The following is a 22,793-nucleotide window of genomic DNA, read 5'->3' as shown; positions in this document are numbered from 1 at the left end:
AATGTGTAAAGTGAACTTGATTAAATGCAATAAAATATGGTTAAAACGCATAAGAAACAACATTTAGTCCTATATGACCTAGTTGCCACGAGATGAGCCATGTTTACACTGGTCATAATATCGGTCTGTGAAATATTCTGAGGTTCTGGAAGATTGTAATAAAGCTTTTTATTTATTAATGACAAATAAACAAATCCTATGCAACTGTATGTAAAATAGTTAATGTATTCGCAAAAAAAAAGAGAGTAATTTTTCGCCTGTCTACAACAAATATAATTTTTCAATGAAAAATCTGGCATAAATGTTGTGCTTATAATAATGCAAAATAATTCTTCTTTTCAATTAACAGTGAAAATTTTATAGAACATTCTAAAACAATATGTTTCTGCAAATATAGACAAAATCACAAAAAAAAATAAACCCATTTCAGAAACTTTTTTTGAAAATGAATGAATAATGGAAACCTTTATTTCAAAACAAACAAACAAAACACTAATTCCTTGAAAAGTTAATATTCTTAGAAATCACTGTTCAATTTTATTTGTTCTTTCAAATTTTATACCAAATTTGGCAAAAAAAAAATGAAACTGATAAATCAATTGGGCGAATTCAAGTGTTTGTTGGAAATCACTGCAGGTGAATTTATCATACATCAAGTGAAATTCTGACGCGCCCAAAATGATTTAACAACAAAACCAGAACAAAGGAATATTTTGAAATCATAATCTATTTGGTTTTGTTTATGGGACTTGCCTATCACAATTCATATTGGTTAAAATGTAATAAAAAGTTAAACCATAAGATTTTTATTTTATGTTTAGTGCATGTTTTATTTTCAAAACCTACCTATTTGGTAGGAAAAAAAAGAAAGTGCCACAGAAAAAAATAATCTTGTTCTCTTTCCAACAATTGCACTTTAAAGCAGATGTATATTCCATGGCCCAGAGTGTAAGAAAGAGTGATGCCAACAAAATAGTTTTTTTTTTTTTGGAAATGAAAATGGCGGAGTTTCCGCAGAAACACCCTGTGCCGGGGTTGGGGTGAACCTTTCTTACACAAGTGGCCATGGAAGATGCTTTTTCCCCACCTCAGTTAAACAAAATAAAGTAAAAATGAATTTAGCTGTTTTGTATATAGCCATATCTAGATGTGTTCTGGTGTATGATAAATTGAAAAGCAGATAGCTTAGATATTCAAACCCAAGTCTTGTACGCAGGTAAAAAGCAATAATGGTTTGGCAAATTAAGGTAAAGCTGCATCATAGTTCAAACCATGGATGCAGTATTAAAGCACCTTTTCATGAAACGTGGAAAAGCCTACCATGCACCACTCTTAGCCTAAATAATTTCATTTTTTTTATATTTTTTGTTATTCTAACAATGAGCATTGTGCGCCATATCATAAATGACTTCCATCTCATGAAATAACATCATTATATATTTTTGATATATAACTGGTGTAATATATATAACAAAATACATTATTGTTAAATAGCAGTGACGATGGCTGCCTATAATTATATAGCGACATTTTAAGTACTTAGTGCTGTAAATTGCCACATTTTATTCATGCTATAAATAGAATCTCAAGAATCATGGTCATTCAGTAAGAAATTTATTAAACCCATTAACAAAATTGCAAATAAACTTGCAACAGCTTTTTGAATGTCTCTGATAATAACAAGGACACCGTGACCAAAAATGCCACAATATGAGCTAAAATATTTTATCAATAACAATGTGCCTTTAACACATTGTTCTTGATCAAAATGTACAAGAATTTCAAGTATTCTAAACAATTTATGGGGATCTTATTATGAGTGTTTATAAGTGTTTTTTTTTCCAATAAAATGCTAACAACCTATCAAATAAGAAGTTTTTGTTTATAAACAAATCTAAAGCTCTCTTAGATTAATCAGTGCCATTTTTTTCTTCAGAAATAAGTAATTGAAGCATATTCCAGGCAAGAAACCAGAGGTATTAAAATTTAAATTTGACCCCTAAAATTGGAAAGCCATCATTCGGCATTGTTTTCGGAGTCCATAAAATGAGGCTGCGCGTTTTTCTCCCTCCTACGTGTAAGGATCTCACACCCAGTCTCAGTTACGAGAAGTGTGTGTTCAAACTGCGCTGACCGCTTGCCGTCTTCAGTGACCGCCGTCCACTTGTCTGGCCACATTTCATCACGCCAAACTCCTGAAAGAGATTAGGGTTGAAACACACAATTTTACCCAAAGTTAGATGTTCTGGGCCAGTATTCACAAAACATCTTTAGTTATTTTCTAACTTAAGTCATTTTATGAAGTTTCCTTCGCATCATACCAGTATGATAAAATAACTGTGTAATATCAGATAATCTTTATTTCTTATGACTTTATCAAACCTTCATAATTATATGTTAAAAACACTTGTACTTTTCTTTTAAATTGGAAATTTTAGGAAATTTACTTAAAGCTGCACTCTCACAGATTGACCGTTTTTACAACATTTATATTTTTTGTCTTGGAATGACCAAGTTTTTGAGTAAATATCTGCAAACCAGTGATAAAAGACTGGTGACAAAAGATCAGATTGAAGATTTTCATATTTCCATTCCAAATTTAATGTTTTATGGCTTAAACCGTTGCTAACGGTTTAAGAAAAATGCATAAAACATCAATTTTGGAACGGATATTTGAAAATCAGCGATCTGTTCTTTTGTCAGCAGTGTTTCATCACTGGTTTGCAGATATTTACGCAAAAATTTGCTCGTTCCAAGACAAAAAATAAAAAAGTTGTCAAAACGTTCAATCTGTGTAGCTTTAAGTTAAGAAATTATTTAAAAAGTCCCTGATGCGCTTAAAATAAACAACATAACTTTTGCATAAATTGCTTCACTTACTTATCCAAGTTTCATCTTTTACAAATTGCACAAAAAACAAATCAAGCGACTTTTGGATAAGACAGACACAAAGATAAAGCATTGTTTTGTTCCTAATTACCATCATTGTTTGTACATCGTTTTTAATCATTCAAGTTTCATCTCAAACGTTTACATCTTTTCAACTTAATTGATGAATATTACATATGCAAGATTCACAGTTATGTCAACAGGTGTATGACTAGTTGAATTTAAATCTATCAATCCATATAGTCAACATTTACATTAAGCAAACAACATCAAAGTTGTACCTTAATAGGTAAGATGAAACTGTGAATTAATACATGAAGAGAAAACAATAGCACATTTCAGAGTATAGGAAACCAATCTGACCCAGCCAAGTCTGGTAAAATTTGGGTGCAAAATTTAAAATAAAATTTATATTGGTTGTCCGGTTAGGGTAGTGGTTAGCGCACTAGCTTCTCACCAAGGCGACCCCGTTCGATTCCCAGGCTGGGTCCATGTGAGTTTGGATGGTGTTCCCCAAGCAGGACAAGTGGGTTTTCTTTGTGTTCTCCGGTTTCCCCCACAACACAAGACCATACTCTTGCACAACATTGTGCAAACAAGAGGGACTTAGTATAAGTTAATGTAACATTCTTAACATGCATTGTAAAATAAATAAAATTTGAAGTTCTTTTCAAAATAAAATATGAGTGGGTGTGGTAACAAAATAATTTTGAGTGGGTCTGGTAAAATTTGATTGGGTCTGGTAATATTACATGGGTTAGGTAAATCTGAGCGGGTCTGGTAAAATCTGAATGGGTCTGGTAAAATCTGAATGGGACTAAAAAATCTAAAAGAGTCAGGTCAAATTTGAGTTAGTCTAAAAAAAGTGAATGAGCTGGACAAGTTTGATTGGGTCTGGTAAATGTTTTGCCAGATTATCTATACACAATTTCATTCCCAGAAAATGGATGGTCATTAATATTTGGTTGGTCACGTGACACGTCTGTCATTACACTTAAGCTGAATCCTGATTGTCCGCTACGACACCTTACAAAAACCGTCAGACATTGCTCCTATAATGGACGTAAATAAGAAATTGAGTAAGTTACAGGGCATGGAATACTGTATAATTCTTGAGGTAAATACCAGACCGTACCAACCTTTTATATTTTAAAGTTGCACGATACCTTCTGCCATTAACCCCATCATAATTGTGATTTTTTGGGCACTACTGTTTCCATAGGGTGTTCTATTAATGACTAATTTTTAATTCAATTAATATTGATTTTATTTGAAAAAGTGTTGAAAAAGCTAACAGCAGTTGTTTTATGGCAACAGGAAGAGTTTTCCAGGGGAGTTAAATATGTGAAGTTATATATTTCTAGACAAAGAACAAAAAGTATGGAAAAAGAGGTTTCAGTCTGGTAAAACTGTAAGTTGATAGCAATTTCTGACAAATTATTTTTGTAGTCATTGTGATTTTTTTTTTCTTTAATTATTTTTCAAATTATATTTGCACTAAACATAAATTAATTGTATTAAAATTATAAACAAATTGTTCATAACTTCCCACTTGCAAAGAACAGCTACATATATCATATATATAAATTGATATTATTAAACATTAGTTTTAATTCATAACCTTACAGTTGAAAAAGATCAGCTTCATATATTATTGATATGAATTAATAGTATAACTCATTCATTTAATTCATAATTTTACAGGTGCAAAGAACAGCCATATACATATAAATTAATATTATTACAGAAATAAGTTAATTCATAACACATATGGCAAACGTCAGCTACATAAAATATATATATGAATTAATAATATAACACATGTGTTTTAATTCATCACTTGGGCAAAAAATTTATAAGATTTCATGATGTACCTATAATGATCAATTGTATACACTCATTAATCTACAAGTATGCAATATTATGTCTCGATAAAACTAATAAAGACATTAATTCTTGAGTTTTAACAATTAGAAACACATTTTAAAGCACTTCAATGCATGTGGTTTGTTAAGATTCCTTAGAGGTTTTTATTTGAATGGATCACGTTGCAGATTTAAAACTGTACAATGTCAGTCAATGACAAAATAGTAATATTGTGAAGTTCAAAATTCAGGCCAGAAGATGAGAGTGGTCTAGACTCTAGTGATATAGTTGACCATCTTTCACCAACAAGGTTGTGGGTCGATCCCCACCACAGATACTTTCTCATTGCCTCGCAAAAAGGATACAGTATATTATAGTTTCTGCTCAAGAGACAGACTGGAGGAGTGAATTATATCAGCTTTTAGCTGTCTACAAAATCAAGCTAAAATAGATAGGTATTTTACAAGGTTTCTGTTAATAGTAGTAGAATAGTGGGGAATAGAGTTCAAGGGGCATAACTTTCCATATTTTAGAAGAAACTTCATATATTGACATCAAGAAAGTTCATACTTCCAGTTTCAAATTCTAAATGGAAGCCCTGGGTATAAACCAAAATTTACCAAAAACTAACAAGGGTGCTGCTGAGGGAGCATCAATGCATATCTGTTTTGTTTTGTTTTCTGACCGTACATGTGATGTATCTTGACAATTTATCAAATACATAAGGCATTACTGTATATTTGAATATTGTCTCTGGAATCATTTGTAGCAATCACCAAAAGATGCAGCATCCAACAACTGCAGCCTCCCCCAAAGACTACAGCCTCCAACAACTGCAGCCCCCAACAACTGCAGCCCGACAACTGCAGCCTCCAACAACTGCAGCCCCAAACAACTGCAGCCACCAACAACTGCAGCCCCCAACAAAAACTATAAGCATGCCTCAACATTTTTTCCTTGAAATACAAATAAGCTTAAAATCACAAGGAAATGACGTCACAAAATTAAAGCAGTCATGAGTACCTTCATTTATCATGGGTTCGATGGTGAAGCTATGGCCGGGTTTCATAATTCCGATGGCTTTATTTTCTGGAAACAAAAACAATAAATATGAATACAACATTATCAGTTCATGTTGAATATTGACATTAAACATAATTTCCAAGGTTACAGTTGTCAAAACAAGCCCACATCCATTTAAGCCCTGCAATCATAAAATGCTTTCTAGACTTGCTGAAATTTTAAATTTTATATATTTTGTTCAATTTCTTATGCCAAACAATAGTGTTAGAATTTGGGCTTGTCCATCAAAATGTCTTATTTCGATGTCAGTCTAACTCTGTTGTTTCATTTTGGTTATTGCACATTACCTAACATTGTATACTGCTTGTACCAACAAATATTCTTAAACTATGCTTGCTGATATTTATTACCATTTGTCAACATGATGATTAAGATGTTCAGTTCTAAAATATTTCAATAACACTAGAATTCTGTGGAATAGGATGTGTCACCTGTTTGGATCGTCCATCATAGTCAAACCAATTATAATACAAACTTTAATATCAAAGGAGCAAAACTTTATAGTAAATTTAGCTACAGAAAAAACTTGACATTATGCCCACAAGTACTGTCAGCAAGTGTCATTATGATTGGATTAAAATACATGTTTGATTGCCTGCATAAGTCATATTAACAACCAGTGCTCCATCCAGGATTTAAAAAGGTTAAAAAGGGAATTTTTGATACCCATTAAACGAGCCTGAATGAGCCACTTGCAAAGGCAAATGTTCTTTTCTTATTGTGTATTTGTATCTGAACTCTTTCAATAATAATAGTTTGTTATGTATACCTTAACTGTTGTCAACTTATCTTAAATTTAGTGTCAAAATTATGTTTATATATATATATACATTTTTTTTGTATATCATTCTTTTTAATTATTTCTTAAAATTGACTTCGTCACACAGAAGGGCACAGCAGGGTGCTATAAAAAAAAGGGCATCAGGGTGCCCCACCCTGCTTTTTAGGCCTAGCTGGAGCACTTACAACTATATTTTAACGTCTGAGGGGCACAATTGTGGAGTTAGCGATACAATTTATTAAATGGTCAAACTTGACTGAGACATAATTTGCCAATGAACACTGTCACCATGTTTCATGATGATTGGAGAATTAGGTTTTGATGACACTGCCGCCACTGACACCAAAAGTAACAAGAGATGTTTGTCAAACATTATGCCCCCCCTGAGCGCCATGTTGTCAGGATTATATGGAAAATTGAATGAAATATGCATGGACCGAAATGACAGCTGATTTATTGCTGTTTTAAGATTATGACCATTAAAGTGTGAGGATAAAGTGTGTTATGACCGTCATGACCTTTGACTCTATGAACTCAAAATCCAGAGTCATCAGCTGGTCACCAGAAACCTAAATGTCAAGTTTGAGGGCCATGGGTGCAGGCATTGTCAAGTTATCACAAGTCAAGTTTTTTTCGTTCAAGGTCACTGTGACCTTGACCTTTGACCCGATGACCCCTTAAATCATAAGGGGTCATCTACAAGTCAGATGCAACTCCAAGTCAAGTTTGAAGGCCATGGGTTCAGGCATTGTTGAGTTATCACTCGGACAACCTTTTACCATTCAAGATCACTGTGACCTTGACCTTTGACTCGATGAATCCTAAATCAATAAGGGTGATCTACTGGTCAGGCTTAACATCCATGTCAAGTTTAATGATCATAGGTTCAGGCATTGTTGAGATAAAAGTGGGGGAAGATTTGTTAACTTTTTTGCGTTAAAGGTTTCTGTGACATTGACCTTGGCCTGATGACCCCCAAAGTCGATAGGGGTCATCTACTGGGCAGGCCAAACCTTCATGTCAAGTTTGATGACCATAGGTCCAAGAATTGTCGAGTTTGCTTTCAAGGTCACTGTGACCTTGACCTTTGACCCCTAAAATCAATAGGGGTCATCTACTGGTCAGGCCCAACCTCCATGTCAAGTTTGAGGGCCATGGGTGCAGGCATTGTTGAGTTATCACTTGGACAACCTTTTATCATTCAAGGTCACTGTGACCTTGACCTTTGGCCCAATGACCCCTAAAATTAATAGGGACAATCTTCTGGCTGGGCTCAACCTCCAAATCAAGTTTGAGGGCCATGGGTGCAGCCATTGTCAAGTTATCACTCGGATAACCTTTTACCATTCCAGGTCACTGTGACCTTGACCTTTGGCCCAATGACCCCTTAAATCAATAGGGACCATCTTCTGGCCAGGCCCAACCTCCAAGTCAAGTTTGAGGGCCATAGGTGCAGGCATTGTCGAGTTATCAATCGGACAACCTTTTACCATTCCAGGTCACTGTGACCTTGACCTTTGGCCAGATGACCCCCCAAAACCATAGGGGTCATCTCCTGGTCAGGCCAATTCTCCAAGTCAAGTTTGAGGGCCATGGGTGCAGGCATTGTTGAGTTATCAATCGGACCTTTTACCATTCAAGGTCACTGTGAACTTGACCTTTGGCCCAATGACCCCCAAAAACCATAGGGGTCATCTACTGGTCAGGCCCAACCTCCAAGTCAATTTTGAGGGCCATGGGTGCAGGCATTGTTGAGTTATCACTCGAACAACCTTTTACCATTCAAGGTCACTGTGACCTTGACCTTTGACCCATTGAGCCCAAAAAACAATAGGTGTCAGCTACTGGTCAGGCCCAACCTCCAAGTCAAGTTTGAGGGCCATGGGTGCAGGCATTGTCACGATATCACTCGGACAACCTTTTACCATTCAAGGTCACTGTGACCTTGACCATTGGCCTGATGACCCCCAAAAACAATAGGGGTCAGCTACTGGTCAGGCCCAACCTCCAAGTCAAGTTTGAGGGCCATGGGTGCAGGCATTGTCACGTTATCACTCGGACAACCTTTTACCATTCAAGGTCACTGTGACCTTGACCTTTGGCCTGATGACCCCCAAAAACAATAGGGGTCATCTACTGGTCAGGCCCAACCTTCATGTCAAATTTGAGGGCCATGGGTGCAGGCATTGTTGAGTTATCACTCGGACAAGCTTTAAAATTATTTTACCATTAAAGATCACTGTGACCTTGACCTTTGACCCGATTACCCCTTAAATCAATAGGGGTCATCTACTGGTCAGGCCCAACCTTCATGTGAAGTTTGATGACCATACGTCCAGGAATTGTTGAGTTATCACTCGGACAAGCTTTGGTCTACCGACGGACCGACCGGCCGACCGACCGACATACCGACATGCCTGTGCAAAGCAATATACCCCTCTTCTTCGAAGGGGGGCATAATAAGTAATAAGCAATATATATCTTTCTCGGGCAATCAATGCACGTACTATGACAAATATAATAGTGCCAGTCATAAATCTAGCAACAACTGTGCTTGCTGTTAATAACAATTGTTGTGAACATGTGTTCCCGGCGTGATTGAAGTTAGCACAAGCTCACAAGCTCTGCACATGATGTTTACTGTGCACACTTAAATTCTAGAGTAAAAAAGACAAATTGCAATTTTCAATTACTTATCTTAACGATTACAAAATATTGGCTAAAGATTAAATAAAGATTTCAGAATTGACAATGACAACAATAAAGCTATAGCAATGCCTTGACGTTTTGTCTTCCAAATACAGGCGCTACATTAGAGTGTGCCCCGAATACTTACTGGCATAATGAGGAACATTGGGTGCTGTATGGAACAACCTGAAAAACAGTTAAAAACATTGTTAGAAATAGTTTCTGATAGACATCCAACAGATATACAATGACTCTTTTAACAGGCCCCAGTTCCTCCAAAAGTATTTATTTAGCCGTTTTTTGAAACACTGAAATAACCAGAGATGTTTGTCAAACATTATGCCCCCAGAAGATTGAATGAAAGTGTTTTTAAAAAGATTAGTGCCACCTTCATCTGTTTTTTTTTAATAAAAAGGGAGCATAACTCAAAACTTATAAAAGCAAGACTTATATGATTTGCTTCACATGTGCACATTTAAACAGGTTAAATGTGTACAGTGTTTTATTTGAATATCAGAAAAATGATTTTTCAGATATGGCCAATGTTGTTTTCAGATGAAATTCTAATACTATCAAGGGGCATAATTTTACAATCAAATCATAAAAGCAAAGATCATGGGCCTTGCTACAGATGTGAATTTAGTCACAAGTAACATGTGTACAAAGTTTCATGTGTATATCTTGAATAGTTATTAAGGAATAGCCAAGTTCAAGTTTTTGCATAAATTTTGAACTAACAAGGGGCATAATTTGACAATAAATAAAACCAGAATTATGCTTTACGTAATTTATGTATATTGTTGCTGGCAACATGTGTACCAAGTTTCTTTAGATTACTTCAACTGTTATTTTTTAGTTATGGCCGAGGGTAACTGTTTGCACGGACATCCATGCAGATGACACCAAAGGCAAAATGACAAAAAAACGTTTTTCTCTCCATAAAATAACAACTGAATTAAAAGTACAAAGTTGTTATGAAATTGTAGTAAGTGTTATAAACTAGAACTGGGGGACAAAGTCTTCATAAGACTGTTGCCCCTGACCTTGACTGTTGCCCAACACACTGACCTGATCGTCCAACATATGAAAATCTATCTTTTTTTTAAAAAGATGGCGTTAACATAAATTTGTAATAATTGTAGTTCAGAGCCTAAGCACTGTCTTAACTTAACAAATCTGCCCACTTAAAACGCCTAATGCATCTTAATCCATTTCTTTGGAATGCAGAAATTTTACACAAATCTATTTCAAAATCAAACATTTTTTTTGTGAAGCATAAATGCCACACACCGTATCAAATTCCCATTAAATTACAAGATTTGATGTTTGAACTAAATGTTGTTGGGTGTTGGTTAAATATTTAAGAGTCATAATTACTAAAAAATATTAGATTGATCTAACAATAATGAGTGAATTGGGATTGTGTTCACTGGGCAGTAAAATTTGTTGTGCAATAAACTAGATTTAATTACCGAGGCTTTCTGAGCATAAGTTTTAAATGCTTATTGAACACGGGCCATTACAATTGAAGGTTGGGCTGCCTTGCTAATGCAATCAATGGAGGGCTGTGCTGCCATGCTTAAGCAATCAATTAAAAGCTGGGCTGCCTTGCTAATGCAATCAATTAAAGGCTGGGCTGCCTTGCTTAAGCAATCAATTAAAGGCTGGGCTGCCTTGCTAATGCAATCAATTAAAGGCTGGGCTGCCTTGCTTAAGCAATCAATTAAAGGCTGGGCTGCCTTGCTTAAGCAATCAATTAAAGGCTGGGCTGCCTTGCTTAAGCAATCAATTAAAGGCTGGGCTGCCTTGCTTAAGCAATCAATTAAAGGCTGGGCTGCCTTGCTTAAGCAATCAATTAAAGGCTGGGCTGCCTTGCTTAAGCAATCAATTAAAGGCTGGGCTGCCTTGCTTAAGCAATCAATTAAAGGCTTGGCTGCCTTGCTTAAGCAATCAATTAAAGGCTTGGCTGCCTTGCTAATGCAAAGAATGGAGGGCTGTGCTGCCATGCTTAAGCAATCAATTAAAGGCTGGGCTGCCTTGCTTAAGCAATCAATTAAAGGCTGTGCTGCCTTGCTTAAGCAATCAATTAAAGGCTGGGCTGCCTTGCTTAAGCAATCAATTAAAGGCTTGGCTGCCTTGCTTAAGCAATCAATTAAAGGCTTGGCTGCCTTGCTAATGCAATCAATGGAGGGCTGTGCTGCCATGCTTAAGCAATCAATTAAAGGCTGGGCTGCCTTGCTTAAGCAATCAATTGAAGGCTGGGCTGCCTTGCTTAAGCAATCAATTAAAGGCTTGGCTGCCTTGCTAATGCAAAGAATGGAGGGCTGGGCTGCCTTGCTAATGCAAAGAATGGAGGGCTGGGCTGCCATGCTTAAGCGATCAATTGAAGGCTGGGCTGCCTTGCTTAAGCAATCAATGGAGGGCTGGGCTGCCTTGCTTTCGCAATCAATTGACGGTTGGGCTGCTATGCTTAAGCAATCAATTGAAGGCTGGGCTTCCTTGCTGAAACTATTTGCTATCAAGTGCTAAATACCTAAATCCTAAGATACTGTAAGATAGCATTCAGTGCACTAGGTCCTGTAGCTAGAAATTTTGCCTTGTGTAAAGCACTATTTTGATTAAGGTTGTTGCAAAGCAAATCTTAATTTAAAAACCATGCAGGAGCAGGATTAAACCTTTCACGCTCTTTTTCTGTTGGTTTTTATCCGGATAGCGCTGTTTTGATTCAGATAAAGACAGATTTTTAGTCGTTCTTTCGAAACAGCATATTGCCTACAGAACTTGCTCCTACAATCAAACCTGGTGAAACGGTCACCTGCTTTTATAGGCTACCTGCCTTCTCAGGCACTCCGAATTCCCCCTGTACATTTTTACAGTATAAAGTGCATTAAGCAGCCAAATGTCTAACGCGGCCACTGTCACTTATTTTCGACGCCATGAAGCCATATAAACACTAATTATCAGCCACTAATCCTTTGTCACTGACACTTTCGCTAATATAATTTTCCAATACACAGCTCTAATTGCATATTGAAGTTTATGGAAAAGTATGACGGCTTCGGATATTTCCGTCATCAAATAAAAATGCATATAACATCACACGATTGCCATGCATGTTTACTCATCAAGAAATCATGTTTATAACACTTTGGGCAATGTTTTGATCAGAATTGACACAATTAATAAAGAAACTTGAATAAACATTATTAATTACAAAGTTAATTATCAAATACTGACAAAGAACACGAATATGAGTTCACAGTCTGCATTGTCACTTGAGGGTATGAAACCAGTTACGATTTGTATTTGTTTCAATATTAATTTTCAAAGTGCATGGATATTTACATTGCATTCTTTTTAATTTTGATTATGACTGAGAGTAAGACAATTCCAAAGTGTTTGACTCTAAAAGAACATGTCAAGTGTATTAAATTATTAGAAAACAGTCGTAGTGCAAGAAGTGTTGCCAAGGAATTTAACTGTGGATGGACGCAAGTATTAAAACATATGCTCTGCAATGCTCACAGAATGACATACTTGACATGATAATGTCAGCACAGGATTTGTTCATGCACTTTAGATTGGAGACTTGAGTGAAGCAAACGAAAATGACAAGATTACTTTATAAAGTGAACTTGTTAATGTAGTTGTGTGGACTGATTTTTGGTGTTTTTTGTTTATGCGATGTATAAAACATCTATCTACTGCATTCTATTCATAATTTTGCAATAATGTTATTTTATCTACATTTGTATTAAAACTTCTTTTCATGATACTGATGGTGGTGGTGTGAGGTGATTGTCAAGGCATATAATCAACCAGTGTTTAAAAAAAGTGGCAGAAATTTCTAACCTGGATTAAGTGGCCACCTGTCTTAAGCAGTCACAATGACCTTTTCCCAAAGGTAGCCACCTAATTCAGGTTTGACTGTATTTCTTTTTTTTATTTTTATAACCAATGAAATAATTCAAAGTGTATTTACATTGAAAACCCTGCTTTAACCCCTTGCCATACCAACATACCATACTTTAAAAATCTCGCCTTTTAAAAGGATTTTAAAGATTATAATACTTTAATTTATTTGCAAACATTTTAATAATGTTTAACTATTTAAATACAAATTAATAAATAAATGTCAATTTAATGTATTTTATTTTAAGTGTAATCTGTTTTATAAAATTTGCGCATGGTAGATATTAATCAGCTATAAAAACACTTATGAAAACAAACATAATGTTTAATTGTGAATTAAATGGATTTATTAATAAATTAATTCACAAACAAGAACATTAAACATTAAAAAGAAACTTAACACGTGATATGACATGGTGTAGAGTACAGAGGTGACGCCTTGGTTTTAGGAAAAGCCACTTCAAAGGTAGAATAGATATTTTGACTCTGTTCATGGAAATCATAAAATATACAAAACATTATCACCCCTAATTGATAGTCAGCTTGTAGCGCAGATCTGGCTGTTAATCTTGAGGTGTTAATTAATTTTCATTTTGTCAAAGAATCTTTTGATACCAATTAAGTTTTGTTTTAACAAATAAAACTTAATTCAAACTGTGAATTACGATTGCCAATTTTTTTTGGCTAAAGTTGTGCTAGCAGCTTAGCTAAAGTTGTGCTAGCAGCTTAGCTAAAGTTGTGCTAGCAGCTTAGCTAAAGTTGTGCTAGCAGCTTAGCTGAAATTGTGCTAGCAGCTTAGCTAAAGTTGTGCTAGCAGCGTAGCTGAAGTAGGAGCGTAGCTAAAGTTGTGCTTAAAGGGGCAAAAGTATAGCAATATTGGCTGAGACAAATGCAGCTTTTACAAAGGAGCTGTAGGGGGGTTATTTTGGTAAGAAAATGGGGCTTTTTGTGGTAAATCCTTAAAGCTTCAATGAAAGCTACAAAAAGAGCATGGATTTCCAGAATGCAGAAAACCTGCCTCCCTGAGAGTTTCCAAACTATGGTCTCACATTTTGAATTCTCATGTTTGGACCCCATATATATCCCAGATACAAGTACCTCTTATTTGTCAACCTCACAACCACAACACTCTAGGAAAAACCCTATAACTTACGAGTGTATTCCATGTCCGCAGTAACTTCTTACAACAGAGAACCCATTAGCCTGGGCGTGTTTCTGTATAAAGGATCCGATGTCTCGGTAGCGAACCCCAGGTTTGACTGCAATATATTCAAATATAAATATTAAGACAAGAAACGCCGCAATGCGACGAAACCAGGTTTTTAATGATTGACAGAAGAACTTAAGCCTGTGTCTGTTTTTCTATTTTTAGTAACAGTGACCTTGACCCTAGGGACCCCAAATGCAATCCATTGAAAGGTATCCATAAACTCTTCCTTTATACCAAGTTGGGTCAGGATATGTCAACCCTAACTGAAGTTATTCAGTTTCAACCATTTTTATATTTTTAGTAACAGTGACCTAGACCTTGAATCTAGGGAGCCCAAATGCAATCCCATGAAAGGTATCAATAAACTCGTCCTATAGATTAAGTTTGGTCAAGATATGTCATCCCTAACTAAAAATATTCAGTTTCAACCGTTTTTCTATTTTTAGTAACAGTGACCTTGACCCTAGGGTCCCCAAACACAATCCCATGAAAGGTACCCATAAACTCTTTCTATAGACCAAGTTTGGTCAAGATATGTCAACCCTAACTAAAGTTATTCGGTTTCAACTGTTTTTCTATTTTTAGTAACAGTGACCTTGACCTTAAACCTAGGGACCCCAAACGCAATCCCATGAAGGTCTCCATAAACTCTTCCTATAGACCAAGTTTAGTCAAGATATGTCATCCCTTACAAAAGTTATTCAGTTTCAACCGTTTTCTATTTTTAGTAACAGTGACCTTGACCCTAGGGACCCCAAATGCAATCCCATGAAAGGTCTCCATAAACTCTTCCTATAGACCAAGTTTGGTCAAGATATGTCATCCCTAACTAAAAGTATTCAGTTTCAACCGTTTTTCTATTTTTAGTAACAGTGACCCTGACCTTGACCCTAGGGACCCCAAACGCAATCCCATGAAAGGTCTCCATAAACTCTTCCTATAGACCAAGTTTAGTCAAGATATGTCATCGCTAACTAATGTTATTCAGTTTCAACCATTTTTCTATTTTTAGTAACAGTGACCTTGACCCTAGGGACCCCAAACGCAATCCCATGAAAGGTATCCATAAACTCTTCCTATATACCAAGTTTAGTGAAGATATGTCATCCCTAACTAAAGTTATCCAGTTTCAACCGCTTTTCTATTTTTAGTAACAGTGACCTTGACCTTGACCCTAAGGACCCCAAACGCAATCCCATGAAAGATCTCCATAAACTCTTCCTATAGACCAAATTTAGCCAAGATATGTCATCCCTAACTAAAGTTATTCAGTTTCAACCGTATTTTTAGTAACAGTGACCTTGACCTTGACACTAGGGACCCCAAGCGCAATTCTATGAAAGGTACCCATAAACTCTTGTTATAGACCAAGTTTGGTCAAAATATGTCAACCCTTACTTAAGTTATTCAGTTTCATAGGTGAGTTTGAAGCAGCCCGGCCGCCAAATCGCCCACCCGCCCACCCAAGCAAAACTAAATCATATCTTTATTTATTTTTATTACTTCATCACCTGCCCAGACAAATTTGATTAAAAAACAAATCTGATGATAATGACATCAATTTGGTGTGGGTTTATGGAAAAGCAAATTAATTGTGGTTGTTTCACATATTTTTTATCGATAATCTATTGCGAAATTTGTGGTATCTAAATAACGTCATTAATTGAGCATAAAAAAGTGGAAAACAACCCATTGCTATTCCATCAAACTCACCCCAAGAAGCACTGCTAAATAAGACCATTTTCCCTTGCATTTTTTTTAAACTTGTAGCAGAAATAAACAAAACTTCCCCTATATAATTTTGCCTTCCTTTGGTAGGTTATATGTTTATATAGAATAACCCTTGTGATTGAAGTAAGCTGTTTATTCTAAAATTCTTTAGAATACTATCTGAAGCTTTATATCAATGTAATCTTAGGGAGGATGTGCTTCTATAAAAAGGAGCATTACATTTTGAATCATTGTACATATTTTAATGATTACACATATTTGACAGAGTTTGGAATATTCTCCTCTGCTTGTTTGTTTTGAATTCATGATGACGGATTGCGTCTGCACTTTGTTTACAAGCATAACCACTTGACAAAAAGTAAAACATTAATATTGGTTACAGTTGACTCCCTCCATCTTCTTTTTCACAATTTTTTTTTTATTTATGTCTATAAATTTTCCCACCTTTTGGTTTTTCTTACTGGTGTGCTCATGTTAACAAATATGCTGACTGGAAATATAACAGCTTTAGACCTTAAAGGGGCTAGACACCAGATGATACAATTGAAAGAGAAAAAGAAAGTTTTCAAAAACTTATATAAAATTGATATCATAGTGTACAACGCATTGAATCCTACTTACTGATGTATCACATCACTTACTGATGTATCACATCACTTACTGATGTATCACATCTCTTACTGATGTATCACATCGCTTACTGATGTATCACATCGCTTACTGATGTATCACATCGCTTACTGATGTATCACATCGCTTACTGATGTATCACATCGCTTACTGATGTATCACATCGCTTACTGATGTATCACATCGCTTACTGATGTATCACATCGCTTACTGATGTATCACATCGCTTACTGATGTATCACATCGCTTACTGATGTATCACATCGCTTACTGATGTATCACATCACTTACTGATGTATCACATCACTTACTGATGTATCACATCACTTACTGATGTATCACATCACTTACTGATGTATCACATCACTTACTGATGTATCACATCACTTACTGCGCATGCATCTTTTGCAGTTTTTGCGCATTTCTCCAATTCAAGTTTACTGGGGTTGGCTACCACATAAATCCCAGTAAGTTTAAAATATAGCGTGGGTATAATTATCTGTGCTCTTAATCAGATATAATTTAATCCGGGAAACCATTATGCACTATTATAAATGTGGAATAACAGATGAGACAGCAACATGATTGTTGCGTTAATTTTTTTAACCATGTAACATATCATCAACCTCCTACTAGCTAGCTTTTACAATTCTATGCTTGTTTAAAGCTATGCTTGTTTAAAGAATAAGTTTGGTTCCTAGACCCTTTAAATAAATTATGCGCATGATTTTCACTCATCAGTACAAAAAAAATGCCTGATCTCTGATAAAATATGTTAAATCCAGCAAAGACTCATCCCAGAATAGACACTGTTGAATTAGGTCATCCTCTTGTATGATGACAGCCATTAACAGAGCGATGCAGAGCAACGCCAACACTTGTCGGTGCTGATTTTTTCAGAAAAACAAGGTTTAAAATATTACATTTCTTTTCAGGGGCACCACTCAACAATTATTGAAGCCAGAGTTATGTGCCTTGCTTCTTGTCTTTGGCAATGTATGTACCAAGTTACATTTGAATTTAGTGAACAATTGTGGAGTTTAAAACACAGATCAAACTTTTTTGCACAACAACATCAAAGGAAAAACAGACAAGGTAACAAAAAATTCCAACACATCAAAAAGTCCGCCCCAGCACACATACTTCTCTATCACAGATAGTTCAACATACCTTCTTTAATTGCAAGGTCGAGACACTCCCAGGCCACTCGGACCAATTTCTTATATCGTTCATCCACTTTTCCCACGTAAAACGTCTCATTCAGATCACCATGATAGCCCTTGTAGTAAACAGTTATATCCACTGAAAAAGAAAAATGGTATTTTAAGTAATTTTAAAAAGGGAACAAAAAATGACACAAACATATAGGGTCTGCAACAGATTATTTGGTGTTATGAAAACAAATACAGTAAATTAAGGAGAATCTTTGGATGTACAAGAGTGATTCTGTGCCACCGCCTATACTCATCTTTTACGGGTTTTATTTCGAGTTGAACAAGGGGCATAACTCAAAGATTACTGAATCAAGAGTTATGGGCCTTAATACACTTGTTCATTTAATCAGCTTCTAAATATTTGTCCACCCAGTATGTTCCCTGGTATTTTGGGGCATGTGAATGACAAACACAGTAAGTATATAACAATTTCTACATATTTCACTGACTAAGCTGTTTGGGAATACAATTAAAACAAGAGCTGACAGCGGGCTTGACTACACCGCTTTGAGCTAGAAGTGAATACAATAACAATGTAATATGTGCCTGTCAAAAGCAATAAAACAATCAAATTAAAAAGTGAACAAGAATCACGATGTGACAAACCAGGTTTTTGAACAGGGTTGTTTTCAACCCTGTTCAGTGTAGCCACAAACTCGACACTCACAACATAAAATTCCCATTAATAGTAACAAATGTCGCCAGCCGATTTACCACCAAAAATATAGTTTGAAAAAGTGCAGACTATATAAATTACAAGCTACGTTTCCAATAACCGAGGTCGATTTGACAAAGCAAGAAGCAATCATAACGCAATATCTATTTAAATAATTTGATCTGTTGAACTGTTGAAAGATAACATTAAAGTAGTATCCATGCGCCAAAAATGAATGAACATCGAAACGTAAACAAAGAATTACTATCCAGTCAAAGCGCATCATTCAATTACGTGACACAATGATGAAGCCAAGTGAATTTACACTCGAAGAGAGATAATCCTGTAATGAGATAATGCAGTAAGTTAATCAGATTTCTCTCCCTTACCTTTGTAAAGAAGAAGCAGGAAATCTCAAGCTTGATTGATTGTCGTGCATAGTTGAAGTCTACAGAGATGTTTGTTTTACTTTGTTTTAGAAAACTTGATTGTTTAACTTGGAATCTGATGTTCTGATGGTTAGTATTGATTTGCATTTGTAGTCTTTTGTGTTTGTCTTAAGTTAGCAATGGATTGGAATGATCATTATTTCATTTAGCTGCATTTATTTAATTTTGTCGTGTATTTTTACGACATCAGCAGATTTTGTATTTAAAACGAGAATGGCAGTTCCGTGATATTCTTTTAGCCTCTTTTCATATATTAATACATGTGGGTTTGGTTACAGATGATAACATGCATGGATAACAAAAGTCACCATGGGAGTACGAGGGAGTAAGAGTGTTGGATTCCATAAATCAGTAAGTTCCATGTCAATGTTTTGATTTATGATGTACTGTGTTGTTGTTGTTGTTGTAATCGCTTGTATTATATGTGTGTTTTATATGCTTTAGCCATTTAATTTAATCTGCCACTGCACACGATTAAATTATATAAGATATTAGACTGTTTACGATGTTAACTTATAAACATGTTATTATTCATTATCTTATGATTGTTTAGATTTAGATTTTCAGGACGGTCCGATATTATATCTACATTAGATAATGTTGAATAAAGAGACTTTGAAGCACACTGTGTTTGTTGTTTGAACTATTAAACTGCTACATATTATGGTAACCTGGACATAAAGACCCACCCTCGCTTAGGAATTACAAATGTATTCTCATCTTAAAACCTGGAATGAGATAGAAAGCAACAATGGTCTCATTGATCTCAATGATCGCACAGTTTCCCTGCTTAAAACACCATGTGATAGGCCACGTGGGATTAACAAACGTGCTAAAGTACTGACGAGTTACTTGACGATATTGAAAAAGAAGAGAGTTGCTGTCCATATAGATGTAACACATTTTGCCTTCGTCAGGATGGCTTCTATTCTAATTGACCGTTGGAACAATTTCGTCAAAAACAACAACAAAGACTTTCATTTCCGAAGACGTCTAATTTATGGCTCCCTTACTTAAATATACATGAAACACATGCATATAAATTAACGGGTTCATAGCGGTGCAACGCAGTGTCTCTTTGGAAGCAAAACAATCATTATTATCATGTCTGCGTAATTATAATCAGCGTTTTATCTTCTCAGTAAATAAATAATATTAGCTTTTAAATAGCAATGTAACTGTAGAATATATTTATGTGTTTAAATAGTGCCTACCAGTTTTGGAATTACATATGGCGTTGCCATTTTAGGATTTCTAAGATCTTGTCGTGTTAGAATGTTAATGGTTGAGTGATCAAAAATATAAGATATAAGATATCCACTGCCAGATTGCGCTGCCTTATATACTTGACAGTCGGTTTGGATTTTAGGAATTAGGAATTCTGACCAATTAAAAGTCTTTAGGAAATTACCAGCCAATGGCATCGGTGCTTGGAATTCCTAACCCTAGAAGGCAGTACTTCGGTCGAGCAAACAACAACAATATTATGCATAAATATCGAGTTCAACATACAAATATTAACAAAGGGCAGTAACTGTCGTCATGGAAATATCAATTTAATGCTTTGTGACCTTGGTTCATTTGCAAAAGTCACAATCAAAATAATTTTCATAACCTTGGACTTCCGAGTTAGGAACGCGCGGATGTTACAAAATAGTTCAAATACATATCAGTTCAGAGTAATGCATCATGTGATGCATCTGTTGAATTACGATTTGCTATTAACAAATAACATTGTAGGACAGTTTAAAATTACATTAAAAGTTATAAATAACATTCATGTTCTGAAAATGAACCGATGTATCATGCCGCACTTGCAAGTTCCCAGGTCTCAAAATGGCGGAAATGACAGTTCCATGACAACTTTAGGAATTCCTAAAATCGGTAAATACTTCGAATAAACGTTATTTCACAAGATATACTATGAATGATTACTTGCATACATTTGCGTTGTATTATATTATTTGTGGATTAACATGTATACATAGTGTTTATGAGAATGAAACAGCAATTAAAGATGCACTTTTGCAGAGTCAAAATGTCAATGCAGTAATTTATTACATAGACAATGAAGGAAAACAAGTTTTGAAATTAAAGATTTTATGCTTACTTTATTTTATATATATATATATGCACTTTTTATAGTGTACGTATAGACAGATGTTTGTGCATTTATTTTTGAAAATGGAATTTTATTGAAATGAATCGATTTCTATTTTTGCTGGTTTGGTGAAAATATGAGAAAATATCGAGGATTTAATAACTTTTTGAGGTGTTTCATCGACAATTGTTTGAAATCAATTATTTAAAATTTCATCGTTTTAATTAAGAACTTTTTCTCTTTAATGTGTTGTATTTTTGAAGTTGTTTTGTGAATAACAAGGCAAACATAGGCAAACTCTTTCAAATGAATAAAGTTTGATTAGTAAATATATACTCATATGTAACACCATATGATGGAGTTCTGTTTGGATTGGTTACATTCTCCATCCTTGTTTGCCTTCTTACACAGCGACATTAATTTTACTGTCAATAAAATATTAAGTTTTCATTTACCATCATTCTTCAATAAACTGGGGAAGCCCCTGTGGTTGTTTTACACTGGGACTCTTAGATTCACTGTGCAACATATCTGCACATTATTAATACACACATGATCGTGAATCATAATGGTGATTACCCGTATAAAACCCTGTTCATGCAGCGCTATCAGCGCTTTGATTAATGACTGCCAGAAAAGATTCAGTTTCAACTGCTTTCTTCTATATTTGTAACAATGACCTTGATCCTAAGGGCCCTAAACACAATCTCATGAAAATCCTCCATAAACTTTTCCTACATATCAAATTTGGTCACAGTATGTCAACCATAACTGAAACAGTAATATATTTTTAGAAACGGTGACCTTGACCCTAGGGGGCCAAAAGGCAATCCATGAAAGTTCCGCATAAACTTGTCCTATATACCAAGTTTGGTCACACTATGTCAACCCTTACTTGAGTTATTCAGTACTAACCATATTTCTTTTTCTAGCAACAGTAACCTTGACCTAGACCATAGCACTCGGGGCCCAAAACACAATCTCAGGAAAGGTCTCTTTAAACTCTTCCTATAAACCAAGTTTGGTCACAATATGTAGACCCTTACTTAAGATATTCAATACCAACCCTTTTTCAATTACTAGAACTCCGCGAGTCGGATGTGTCGCCTGACGAATTATTTACTGTCGACATTATAGCTGTTAGATTGGCATTTTTTTCATTTATAGACAATCCTTGTTGTATTTTTGTAGAGGGACACCCAAGGAAGCTTCCTGTCAAGTTTCATTGAATTTGGCCAGGTAGTTTCAGAGGAGATGTTCTTTAAGCAATTGTTGACGGACAGACGACGGACAAAGACTGATCACAATAGCTCACCTTGAGCACTTCGTGCTCTGGTGAGCTAAAAAAGTGTGCAAGGTAAAGTTAAACATGAAAATTAACAAAGGGCAATAACTCTAATATGGAAGCAAGAGATACAGTTTTTGTGCACTGCGATCCCCTTCAATAAGATCTATCTATCTATAAAGTTTCAAGTTGATAACTCTTATAGTTTTCGAGAAATGCCACGGACAAAATTTAAGCTTGAAAATTAACAAAGGGCAATAACTCTAAACATATAGATGCAAGAGTTACGGATTTTGTGC

The 22,793-nt window shown here is 35.4% G+C and overlaps 1 protein-coding gene across 1 annotated transcript in view; it reads right to left on the bottom strand.

The window, feature by feature from the left end:
- Positions 1-1,597: 1,597 nt before the first annotated feature.
- LOC128241592 (methionine aminopeptidase 1-like) overlaps positions 1,598-22,793 on the bottom strand; it is a 31,936-nt gene continuing 10,740 nt past the window's right edge. The window contains exons 9-13 of the mRNA XM_052958600.1: positions 17,961-18,092; positions 14,373-14,478; positions 9,456-9,493; positions 5,779-5,844; positions 1,598-2,195 (exon numbers count right to left, since the gene is read on the bottom strand). Coding sequence (XP_052814560.1) covers positions 2,017-2,195; positions 5,779-5,844; positions 9,456-9,493; positions 14,373-14,478; positions 17,961-18,092 — 521 coding nt within the window. The 3' untranslated portion in view covers positions 1,598-2,016. The remainder of the gene's footprint in view (positions 2,196-5,778; positions 5,845-9,455; positions 9,494-14,372; positions 14,479-17,960; positions 18,093-22,793) is intronic.

This window comes from Mya arenaria, chromosome 2, assembly GCF_026914265.1.
Source record: "Mya arenaria isolate MELC-2E11 chromosome 2, ASM2691426v1".
Lineage (NCBI taxonomy): Eukaryota > Metazoa > Mollusca > Bivalvia > Myida > Myidae > Mya > Mya arenaria.
This window is presented reverse-complemented; position numbering and strand designations above follow the sequence as displayed.